Source organism: Morone saxatilis, unplaced genomic scaffold (assembly GCF_004916995.1).
Source record: "Morone saxatilis isolate NCDOM2014 unplaced genomic scaffold, NCSU_SB_2.0 Contig11, whole genome shotgun sequence".
Lineage (NCBI taxonomy): Eukaryota > Metazoa > Chordata > Actinopteri > Moronidae > Morone > Morone saxatilis.
Genome location: NW_023339663.1, coordinates 24,565,485 through 24,578,158, shown reverse-complemented (window position 1 = coordinate 24,578,158; position 12,674 = coordinate 24,565,485). Strand labels below are relative to the sequence as shown.

Genomic DNA, 12,674 nt, shown 5'->3' with positions numbered 1-12,674 from the left:
TCAGCTTAATCGTCTATTACCAAGGAGGGCTAAGTTTTTCAGGAATCGTTCACGGTTAGGCTGCTTCCTGCCCAAGGCTGAGTTCTACTGATATGTAGGAGTGGCAGAGCTGGAACTTAAATTCCCTTCAGCCCTATCCAATCAACTTTGTTTAAAAGCCCCTGTTTTTTTGTATTTTTGTAAGTATGTGTTTTTTATGCACTAGCCTCTGACTTCGAACCGTCTCCCTTTCGGCCATACCAAAACATCACAGAAGTTCGAGGGGCAGGATGGCTGTGCATCCAACAGGCTGGAATATGGTGGAATGTGGAGCTGAGGCCCAGACAAGGACTCAGACCCAGGAGTCCTGCTGTCCAGCCTAAAGCCCTGGACGCAAGTACGCTGTATTCGTTAAGGCAATCATACTTGATGGTGGATGATAAACATTTATGCCTTATAGTGCGAAGAGCAAGGTGGTCTACATCCGCAACCAGCCCCTTCAGGATAGATATAATTTAATAAGTTCATCAAGGTTACGAGCAACCAAAATGTTGCCGGCTTCATTATCAGATGGGATTGTTTTCATGATTGAGTGTGATAGCGTTTCTGGATGGTGATCCAAACATGGGTGTAAGGAGGATGGAGGAAGACTGTTTTTAGTAAAAACACAGCTGCAACTCGAAGAAGATGAGCAAAAAACTGATTTACAAAAGCTTTAATATAATTATATGAAATGGCAGGCCGCTTTAAATAAATCCCAGCTGCACTGTTAAAGTCATAGCAGTGCTCTGATGTCAGAGGTCAACATCTGGCACTGGCAGGACTGTGCATCCCAGCCTGAAGGGAGAAAGGCCCTATCCTTACAAGTTCTTAAAAATCAGTTGTGCTGTGTCAAACAGCCACAGGGTGACACTGAGATCAGCATAAATTAGTTCTTGTCTCTTTCAGCACCCTCCATGCCTCAGGATGTCGAGAGCGTACTCTAACTCATCTACACAGCTGGTGGTGCGTTTGGTCAACCCCCCTGTCTCACCAAATGGAAACCAAGACTTACTTCTACCTGGTTCAGGATGGCCAACAAGCTGAAGGACAGAAGAGCTCTATCAGCAACAACTACTGCTCTAAAGGTATACGCACACAACACACACACACACACACACCGTATACATTTCACCTTATCGCTAGTTGTTAAATTAGAGTACACGTGTCATACAACGCATCTCTGCTTCCTCATCCAGAGCTCAAGATCCCCATAAGGATGCTTGCCAATAGGTTGGTGGGAGGACCCAGGAAGAGGACACCAAACCACTAAGCCAGACCCTGGACGGGGCAGACAAAGGCCCCTGTTGCCCCTGCCCCAAATCAGTCGGAAGGACCTGGAGGCGGAGCCTGGGACGCCTCCGTACCGAAAAGTCTTTGAAAACTTCCTGCACAACTCTATTTTACACCAAAGTAGGCGACTCATCTTCATTGCGTTGCTGCATGGCACAGGCGTGGACTGACTAAACTAATATTTTTGTTTAAACCCAATAATGATGACTTCAAAAACTCAAATATGAATGTATGAACACAGACAGATTTTACCTCATTGGTCTGCTTGATTCTAGGTTTGTCTGTCTGCTGCTTTGCTCTTCAACATCTGGATCACATTTTCTTATTCCAAACACACACACACACACACACACACACTTACGCAGAAAGAGAAATCTAATTACAAAGTAAAATTGGTAAAGCTCTTGAAAAGGTGTAACTTATACACATTTGGCATTAGATTAAACAAAACCTGGTTACGACTCTTTTCTACTGGGGATAAAAAAACTAACTCCTTCTCCCATTTTAACCAAATGTCCATGACATTGGAATACAGCTTGGGTTTTGTTATATCACATATGCATATAACTGCTTGTAAAAGTCAGTACCTACAAAATCCACCGAGCTGTTTTTGGTAATTTATTTAGAATCTGCCCCACCAAGTTTCATCCAGCTGCTTGTTAAGCCAAATGGCAATGGAAACAATCCAAGTCAGTTATAAACTAAGGATTGAACGAGGAATATTTGGGATCAACATGGAACCTAAAACAATACCTCCTTGTACAGTCATAATGTTGTGCTTCATCAACTTCTGTAAACAAAGCCCTTGCTCATCTGGCAGGAATCTCTTTGTTAATGTTACTTTTTCATTTTACTTTTTGCCAGTTTCTTCCAGATGGTCCCCCTAGCAATTTGGAGGGAAAATAAATTGACTTGGTAGATTTTTCTAGATGTTCCCTACTCTTAAAACTTCTCCCTGGCAAACTTTCTCCTTCCATCCATCCCTCCTTACCTCCCTTTTTTATCTCCACTCTTACCACCCTCTTCCTCTCACCCATCAGGCCATCAGATCGTTCGCCGCAGAGCTCTTTGGGGTAGCCAACTCCACTCACTCAGCGCCGCAACCGTCTGCACACCAACACAGCCACGTCCCGCTCTCCAAGCCGCTGGTAACAGCAGCACCGCGGATGTTGGAGCCGGGCAGACAGAGAGTTTGAGTTTTTGGAGCAGCAGTGACGGAGCGGGAGCTGCAGATCTCTGGCCTGCAACCTTTCACAGTTTTACCTCATCGACATTCACGCCTCAATCGACAGGTCCAACTGCTGCAGCGCCGCAGAGTTCGTCTTCTCCGAACCAAAGCCTGCCAGGTTAGAGAGAAGTGATCTCATTACCAATATTATAGCATATTTCGACCGGAACTCTAATGGGTAGCTGGCGTACATTGTTGAAGCAGAAGTTGTTAAAAAATACTCTGGATGCATGAGGCCTATATTCAGACCTATGGTGTTCGCCATGGTAACCTATTTCTCCTGCGGTTCGCAGAAAATGGCTGACGACATCCCGGCCCAGTGACCTCTGGAGTTGCATGAGGGACTGGATGGTTTCTGCACTGGCCGGGACCACATCACCCCCAACGGACTTCATCCTTATGTATGGAGATCAAGTTTAAACTGGCTTCTGAGGAGACAACATCTGTTCATCTACCTGCAGCTCACTGAGGAGCAGCCATGGTTTCACAAGAACTAAGAAGCAAGACAATGAACTCAAAATGTTTATTCAGAAGTTATATTATTAGTGCTGCTCCACATCTGGAAATGCTGGTTGTTGGCCCCCTCTGTCATTTAGTTATACCTTATCCTATATGCAAACTATACATTGCATACTTTGGCTTCATTGACTGAATTAGGTCTGTTGCTCCTCGGATTTGTTAGGTTATAAGATCTAAATTAAATCCAGGTCAACTGATTATAGTAAGTAACATCGACATAGTGACCCCTTTATTTATAATCATGAGCAAGGCCGAGGCTGATTCTGAAAATCCTGTCTGTTTGTTTGCACAGTGAAGATGAGAAACAGCAGGTCTTAAATTCAGTTTTTGAATTTAAAAAATGTTAAAATTCAGGTCTATGATGAAGCTTTTTTCTTTTCTTTCTTGTGTGTGTTTTGTGTACGTGTGTGTGTGTCTCAGACCGAGAAGCACGAATTGTGTGTCTGCATCAGTTGGTATCAGACCAGCAAGGCGTTCGTCTGTCCAACCTCAGTCCAAGGAAATAATCGGTCAGAGTCAGAGCCACATCACTGGCTGGGCAACGGCTCCTGGACAACCCACTTCTGGATTTCTATGTGGCTGAACGTAAGAACACACACACTCATCTCACACATGCATAATCAAAGTCCATCACTACTTTCCACTGTAATCTCTACACCTATTTTTGTCACAGGCAGAAATAATGTCTCACTGTAATAATTAAAGGTAACCAAAGTGTTTTACCCGACAGATATGAAAACGTCCTCTACGCTATGATCTTTGTTCCCATCGCCCATATCCTCTTCATTCTGCCTTTTAGTCGCGATGCTGGTGGTCCTCAACAGGAAAAGGTGGTGTGTTTCTGTTTAGCTGTTATACAAACTAGTCTCAGTTATTACTTTTTTCATCAATAAAGACCTCTGTACTTAATGTTGTGTATGCTTCCTTGGGAAAAATATATGAAGATTAGATTGAGAATTACAGGACATACTCTCGTGGCACTTCATGATGATGAGCAGAGTATTCTCTCTCTCCACTAGATAAATGTTTTCAACTAGTTGCTAATGGTCAGTGTGCTCACATTAGGATCTTGTGTTATTAATGGACAAACCATGGAACCAACAAACCGACCAAAGCAAAATTGCTTTTTACCAATTCATAGTCTGTAAAACTAGGTGACAAATGAAGTTTAGAATTCTATTTTGTCATTGGCATTCTCTATGTGTTTGTGGGGGGGTTTTGTACCTTCATAATATTTAGTATCTGTTGTTCAAAATATTTTTTATCTTTGAAAGAAACTTAAGATTGTCAGAAAAATCATTATTTCTGTGTGATTTTAAATACTTAAAAATTTTTGACAATGAATGTTAAGGAAATACAGGCATTTTGCCAATGGTCTTTGGATGCTCAAAAACTGTGAAATTGTATGATTATACACCATGCACTCCCAAGTATGTGGTGTGTGTGTGTGTGCGGGTTATGTGCGGTATGTGCAAGTGTGCCTGTTAAACACTTTTGTTTTGGTTTCGGTCAGGAACAGCGACGGCTTGGGAAATGGAATCCTGTACGCCTCCGTCAATCCATAGTACTTCAGCGCTGCAGAAAGTGAGTGAAATGGTATGGTGAGAAATGTACGTGCACATTTTTTATTGTTGTCAGAATAACTGAAAACATCTATGGCAGGGTCTTTTTTAACACCTTTCTTTTTCTGTGCAGTGTATTACAGATGAGTGGGAGGTGGCACGGGAGAAGATCTCCCTGAGTGCGGTGAGCTCGGGCAGGGGTCCTTTGGCATGGTGTACGAGGGCTTGGCAAAGGGCGTGGTCAAAGATGAACCGAGACCCGCGTCCGCCATTAAGACCGTCAACGAGCGTCGGCCAGCATGAGGGAGCAGAATAGAGTTTTCTCAATGAAGCCCTCTGTCATGAAGGGAGTTTTCAACTGTCACCACACGTTGGCTTATGTACACTACGCACACACACCACACCACACACACACCACACACACATTAAGATCATACAGCACAGTGTGTGTTCTACATTGTACAGTTTCAGTCAGTTCTTGTGTCATGGTGATGGGTTGGCATCGCTGTGTTTGGTTGCAGGTTCGTCTCCTGGGGGAGTGGTTTTATCAGGGCCAACCACCCTGTTCATCATGGGAGCTAATGACTCGGGGAAGACCTGAGAGTACTTACGCTCTTCTCCGACCGAAAGAGGTACCGTCTGGACCTAATTACCTGCACGACTCCTTCCCACCAGGTCCCTTTCTGTGGACATGGATACTGGATAACTGCTTGATTTTGATTGTTGATGATTTAGTAATTGACACAAGTTTGTACTTTTTCTGCGGACTTAAATTTACCTTCCAGCTGTTGCCCAAGAAACAAGTTCTTAAAGCTTGAACCTGCAGATTGAGACTTATTTCCAGTTAGGCTGTAAATTAGTGGCATTAATATCAGGATTATCATTTAAACTTATATACTTGGGAGTAAGTTAAACTAAAGGTTGTATTTTACCTTCCATTACTTTTGCGTTGAACTGATCCACATGGCACAATAACTAATCAATCACTATGGTAACCTTTGGCTCAGCTGTAAGACCTTGTTCTTTTTCTGTGGACTACTCTCTCCCCATCTGTTGTCTCTCTGTCTCCAGGCACATGGTCGGAGCCTGTCGCTCCCTCCTCTGGAAGAAGATGCTTCAGATTGGCCGTCAGATCGCCGACGGCATGGCTTTACACTCACGCCAATAAGTTTGTCCACAGAAGTCTGCAGCCAGGAACTGCAATGGGTGGCTGAGGCTTCACTGTAAAGATAGGGAGGTAAAGAACTGTCAGATCTATGGAGCAGAAGGTGGGAGATGGTGCTTCATTACCATGGAATTTATAAAATCATGGATGACCAAGTCATCAGGGAACCTTACTCCAAGTAAAGGGAACCACTGAGGGGCAGAAGCTCTGTCACTGTGTTTTTCATCAGGCAGATCCCGAGCTGAAGACATCTGTCTCAGATTTATTTTCATTGAGACAATTTATGGTCACAATGCATTTTTAAATGTCTGTAACACCAGTAGTGAGTGATCTGTTAGGGGATTATGGTTACTATAATAATATGACTAGGCCTATATTCTCAGTAAAGATCGCCCCCTCCTGTGGAATATGTGGACCCATACAACACAAACAAGCTACAATAAAACAAGAAGTCTGAGGACATTTACACCTAACTTTTTAAAACAGGTTAAAACCATTCATCAAAATGGCTTTGGGTCTTTTATAGACATTGTCAATGCATCTCCTCCTCCCTGTGTGTTACCCTATGTTGTGTGTGTTAGACTTTGGCTGACCAGAGACATCCTATGAGACCGATTACTACCGCAAAGGTGGTAAGGGTTTGCTCCCCGGTCCGCTGGATGCTTCACCCGAGTCTCTGAAAGACGGAGTCTTCACCACCACCTCGATGTCTGGTAAGCAGGTGCACACAAACAAACAAACACACAATGGTGGCTTCATTTTCTGTGTTTACTGCTTCAAAAATATGTTTGGAGTCTGGTCGTGATACTGGAAGACATACTAACTTAACCCCCTCCTTCTCTTCCCCATGTGTTAGGTCGTTCGGGGTTGTATTATGGGAGATTGCAACTCTGGCAGAACAGCCCACCCAAAAGGTCTGTTAATGAGCAGTTGGTGCTCCGCGTTCGTCATGGGGAGGGCTGCTGGGAGAAAACACAGAACTGTCCTGACATGCTGTAAGACACCAACACAACACAGCAGATTTCACACATTTCTAATCTACACTTCAAACTTCCTGGTCTGCAATACTTTCCCCTACTTTCCTAGTTAAATCCCACAAGTGGAGCATGTTTACTCACACAAACAGGTGAAGAGTAATGCTTTGCCCCAGTTTTGATTGCTCTCACGCCCCGCCTGTTTGTCCACTGCTGCTCCATTCCATTAATTTGTTCGTTAATATGAAACAGCCCCGAGTGATAAAATCCCACATTAAAAGATTGTGGCGTGGCAGACAATTTGGGCCACCAGACCACAAACGTTGAAGGAAGCATTCAGATGTTGAAGTCATGGAGGTGAGAAACAAGATGTGAAGGCATAGGCATTCTCTAACAGCAGTGTGAATACATGTGTTGTCCATTAACGTATATGTCTAAAGACACTTGTTAATGATTGTTTTAAGCGTCATATGGCATTATGTGGTATTCTTTGCATTAGATTTGAGATGGACACATTAATTCTGATCACGGGCTTTCCTGCGTAAGCAACTCAGCTTGTAAGCAATACTTTGACATTTGGGAAATATGCTTATTTCTTTAATGCCAAGAGTCAGATTAAGAATATTTGATACCACTTGCATGTTATATTTGACAACGTAGCTATAGTTGGGATCAGACAGGATTTACTTACCTGCTGGGTCGCTGGTACTCCAAAAATAAAAATGTACTTTATTTAGTGATCCAATAGCGTGAACCAAGAATCATTTAGTTAATCTGCACATACATACAATGCACTGAAAGTTAAAACTTTGAATTACAGGGTGAAATGTTGTGGCACAGCATTTTTTTTTTTTTTTTTTGGGGGGGGGGGGGGGGTTTTTTGGTTCAAGTACTGTAAGCTTTGTAGCTGCAGAAGTGCTGTGGAAACCAAAGAGCCAATAACTTATCTGCAAAATGAGATAGAATTTCTGTCAGAGAAAGCGTTTGTACATTTGATGTAACATAAAGGTTGCCATTCTTTGGTGGTGTCAGCTTGTTCAGTTCCAGGTTTAATCTAGAAAAACCGCATCAGCTTCTGTGCTTCATAAACAAGAAGTGGGGGGGGGGTTACTTACAGCCGTTTTAGCAACAGAAAAGCAAACATTTGGCAAAAGTAAATATTGGCTTGGTCAGTAGGAAGGTGCAGTTCCTCTGGGTAGATCATTACTACACGGAGGACATGTTGTTGATGCAGACTGAGCTAACCCGTGTGTGTGTGGTGTGTGTGTTGTGTGTGTGGTGGTGTGTTGTGTGTTGTGTGTGTGTGTGTGTGTGTGTGTGTGTGTGTGTGTGTAGGTTCGAGCTGATGCGAATGTGTTGGCCAGTATAATCCTAGGATGCGTCCAGCCTTTGTGGAGATCATCACAGCATAAAGGATGGAGCTGGAGGCCATTTTCAGGAGAGGCCAGTTTCTTCTACAGCGCGGATAACAAGCCGCCCGGCGAGGCTCCGCCGCTGCACCTGCGACAAGATGGACAACATGACGACATTCCTCTGGAACCGCCCTCTTCCCACACAGCCACAGCAAACCCCAGTCTCCCAACAGACCCTCCCCAAGCTCAGAGGCTCCACCCGCCCCGTCGCTAGCCCCCAGCTCCCCCTCATCTCCCTGTACATCCACCGCTGTCACGGACAAGCAGCCCTCTGGCCAGCAGGCAGCCAACGGGCTGTCGGGGGCGGGCCTTGCAGCAGGGTCAGGGCTCGGATCGGGCTCAGTGCTGCCATCTCTGGACGAACTGCCGCCGTATGCACACATGAACGGCGGACGCAAAAATGAACGGGCCATGCCTCTCCCGCAGTCCTCTGCCTGCTGATTGGACAGACACCCACCAGACCTCACACCCTGCCACCTGCTGCTCTGCAGAAGTCTCAGTGGGTGTGGCCTCTTTTTTTTTTTTTGTTTTTTTTTGTTTTTTTATCTCCTACAGCAAAACCATGTCCACCTTCTGGGTGTAGCTACTCGGTGAGGAGCAAAGACTCACAGGAAGGTGGAGACTGTCACCAAGTCCATGTTCTGCTGTACCTCCACACACTTTTTTCCATATTATTCTAGTTTTGGTTTCTACCAGCTGGCTGTCAGATGTGACACTGCCCTTGCTGCTGAGTGGGAAGACCAAAAAATGGTAAAAGAAAGAAAAAAATAATAATTTTGGGGAGACCTCTCTCTTTATGGCTGAACTTATTTTATATATTGTTGTTTGTTACTTTTTTATATGTATTTCCAAATGGGAAAACAAAATGTGTAGGCCTTTATAAATGACCGGCGTTTTGGTCGCTTTTGGGCGGGCATTATGGTGAAACTGTTAAGCATATCTAATGAAAAAGCACTTCAGAGAGGTCAGGGTCTCCATCGGACGTCCAGTAGTCTCATTGCTCTGCAGGCTGGTTGTCAGCGTAATGCTGGGTTAACAGCCGATCCGCTGAAACAAAGCACCAGAGGGAGAAAGGTCAAATCTGCCAAATTAGTTGCCAAAATTTTACTTTTTGTCAAATTCTCTCTTCTGCAGTCCTGCCCTGTAATTCTCCAAACACACCAGATTGAAAATGGAGGCAACAAAAAAAGCACTTTGATCTGCTACCACACCGTTCTTAAAATCTGTGATCAAAGGGGATATTAACTTCCCTCTACAGTCCTACACTACTCTTCTATTTTTGTTTGATATCCACAGCTACTGTACTCAACACAAATTGAAGTCATGGACTTTGGTTACATCAGTTTATCTGAAATTGAGCCACATCCTCTCACAAAGTGCTGTTCTGTTATGGTTTAAAAGCCAAATCCAGTCAATGAAGAAGCAAAAAAAAACAACCTTGAAGCAAGGACTGCGGAGGGAAGAGCGTAAAGTGGAAAACCAATATGAACACTATATCTATAACGTCTCTTAATTGGGGTTTGCTCTGAGTTCAGAGGCATCGTTGTTGTATACAAACAGGTATTTTTTTAGACTAGTCATTAGTCTCCAACATTTACAACATCTCTACGTGGGCAGAGCATTTATGTACGCAACCAGTTTTATGTGTCACTTTTTTAACTTTTATACGGTTGGAGACATTCATCATGTACAGAAAGAAGCTGCTATTCCTTTATTTCTCTTGTGGTTGTAATATAGTTAATATCTATATATATATACATATATCTATATCTATATATATAGATATAGATATATATAAAAAGAGATGAACTACGAACGTTTTCACTACAGTCCATTTTTTAATGCTTGTAATTGTGTAAAGTGTATCTGAGCTGGTTTCGTTTCTGTGTTCGCGTAAAGGTACGACAATTTGCCTTGTGTTTTGAAACACCGGTAACTTCCCCTCCCATCTGACTAGAGGACAGCGATGGTACCCGTAACCATCGATGCTCTTGTGTTCTCTCGGGACGCCTCAACCTCTGTCCTCTAGGGTATATACTCATACTCAGAGTCAGGCTTCACTGCTGAGTCCCAACTAAATCTCAGGTCAAAGAGAAAAATTTAATCCTTTTCTACGTTCCTTTTCTTTTTCTCTCTCTCTTTTTTTTTTGTGCTGTTAATACATTGAGACATCCAGTCTGGTGTGTGTGTGTCTGATTCTATGTCCCTCTGACTCTGCTATTTCATTTTCTGTTATTATTGGACAAGAGCAGTGTTTCTGAGACCAGAAGGGGGTTTGGATGGATGGATCCTTGAACTTATTTAATGGAGCCCCAAAACTGGCAAAATGTAGTAAAATGTTATCAGACAAGTCAGAATATAAGTGAGTACATACATAAATCATATTTGGTCACATTTATTTGTCTGTTCCCAATTTCCCTGATTTGTTCATTTGTTTTAGCTAGCTACCTAGCTGAAGCTGACTTTTATCATAAAAGCACCCCACTTAGTGCACATAATGTTAATCATCCATATACTGTGCTGCCTACTTCGATGGACTTTTTTCCACTCTGGACAAGAGACATGCACTTAAAGACAAAGAAGCCAGTTAAGGTTGTTAGCATAGTTTTCTGATTAAAGTTAGCTGCAGCCAGGTAGCTATCAGTTCGATCAGGTAAGTGAGCCTGACTGTGTGAGTTGTACGAGTGAATGAAATTAGGAAAACTAAGGAGCTATTGAAAAAGAATAGTGGCGAGAAATGAATTACATTTTAGTATTGATATGTTTCATGTTTCTGTTTACTCTCCATTTTAATCATTTAGACAACAGTTCTATTTTTGACCTTTCTGATAACCTTTTATTAAATCTTGTCAGTTCCAGTTTTCCATATGTTTGTGCTGTGTAATAACACTGGTTTAAAGGTACAAAGTCAATGCAAAACGATTTATTTAAATGTAGCAGCGAGCCTTCACATCTCTAAAGGCAAGTGCAAAAAACCCCTGTCTGTAGGATAACTTCACTTCCTGCTAATCCTCCTCTCTTGAATCTAGCGTGGTTTTCTGTATGCTGCTGGAGCAATCCACATTATTTATCTTTTTCCAACATATTAACGTGTTTGTAGACGATTGCTGAAGTTAAATTGTTTTGAGAAAGGAGTGGAATTATCTTACAGCACTGAGAGACATTGATGAGAAGAGCACATTAAAATGATTATAATATTATTAAAACTGATAGAGAACTAACTGAGCATAAACAGACTGCTTTAGGTTCATGGGAGAAACCCATCGCACTAAAATATGAAGACGATCATGGAATAGTGGAATAATTAAAGGCTCATTCACCTCAAAGTTTTCATTCCCAGCCCAGATGTTCCTTGGTTATTTATATTCTTTTTTTGTGAAATCACTGTACAAATTCCCCTTTTTTCCTTCAGATTTTTTTGATGATCTTTTGCCGTTTTGGAGGAAGGTTTTGTTATCCCTTCAACCATCCATCTACCTCACTCTTTTTTCAATCTATTTACATGTACAGAAAAACACAACATCTCATCTCTGTTGTCCGGCTGTAATTAAACCTTACTGAGGGCTGTTTTAATATGGTCAAATTCAAACCACAAACCAAACCATCCTGGAGGGGGAGGAGGAGGGGGCACAGAAACACAGTGAATGATGAAAACCAGGTTCTTGCTGGTAAATGTTTCCCTCTGATCTTGCAGGTAATCTGCAAATCATTCAGGCTCCTCAAACCTACAGCCTGAAGTCCAGCCTCAGTTTGTGCCTCTCGTGTACCGCCGTTCCATTCGAGTGACATCGCTGTGCATATGGGGTTTTTGTTTTTTGTTTTCGGGGGTGGGGGGTCTTTTAACAATGCATACTGCTGTTCTGAAGGCATTTCCAGAATCCTCAAAGACCCTTTGAACAACACTTTGATGAACAAGATGTTTAACCTGTTTACCCAAGTGAACTATAGTGGACTATATTACATAGCTCCTTGCTTGTTTTGTACAACACAAGAAAAAATATTAACACATTATTCTGAAAATAATACAGTGTACTAGGTTTGAGCGAGTACTCTACTGCAGCGAGTGTCTGGTACAGATAATGTACTTTTTACCAGTATTATCAGAGTAAAATCTGTCAGTATCCATACTTGTAAATATAGCAACTTTTCTATATAAAAAAAGTCTTAAAATAGTTTTTCTTGTGATCCAAAACATTATTCTGAAGGTCAATTCTGAGGCTGTTCTCTAGATAGTGTTCTAATAAATATAGCAACTTCTGATCAACCCATATGGATTTCAGGGTTAAATGAACAACTCCCGGGTCGTCCCACGCACTTCAGCTCTCACACACCCACCTCTGCTTTAAGCCAGTTCAGATATGAATACAGATAGTTTAGTTGGTTGGGCGGATACAGATAATGGCCATCTCTACAGTGTAGCATGTAGACTACTGTAACTTGTACACATTGCATACAGACGTATGGCGTTTCCGGCTGCCATCTCTGTTTGGATTAGGAGATTTT

The 12,674-nt window shown here is 42.5% G+C and overlaps 1 protein-coding gene across 1 annotated transcript in view; it reads left to right on the top strand.

Annotated features, from left to right (window-relative positions):
• Nucleotides 1-12,663, top strand: part of igf1rb (insulin-like growth factor 1b receptor) — a 53,007-nt gene extending 40,344 nt beyond the window's left edge. The window contains exon 21 of the mRNA XM_035651857.1: nucleotides 8,095-12,663. Coding sequence (XP_035507750.1) covers nucleotides 8,095-8,128 — 34 coding nt within the window. The 3' untranslated portion in view covers nucleotides 8,129-12,663. The remainder of the gene's footprint in view (nucleotides 1-8,094) is intronic.
• Nucleotides 12,664-12,674: the final 11 nt, after the last annotated feature.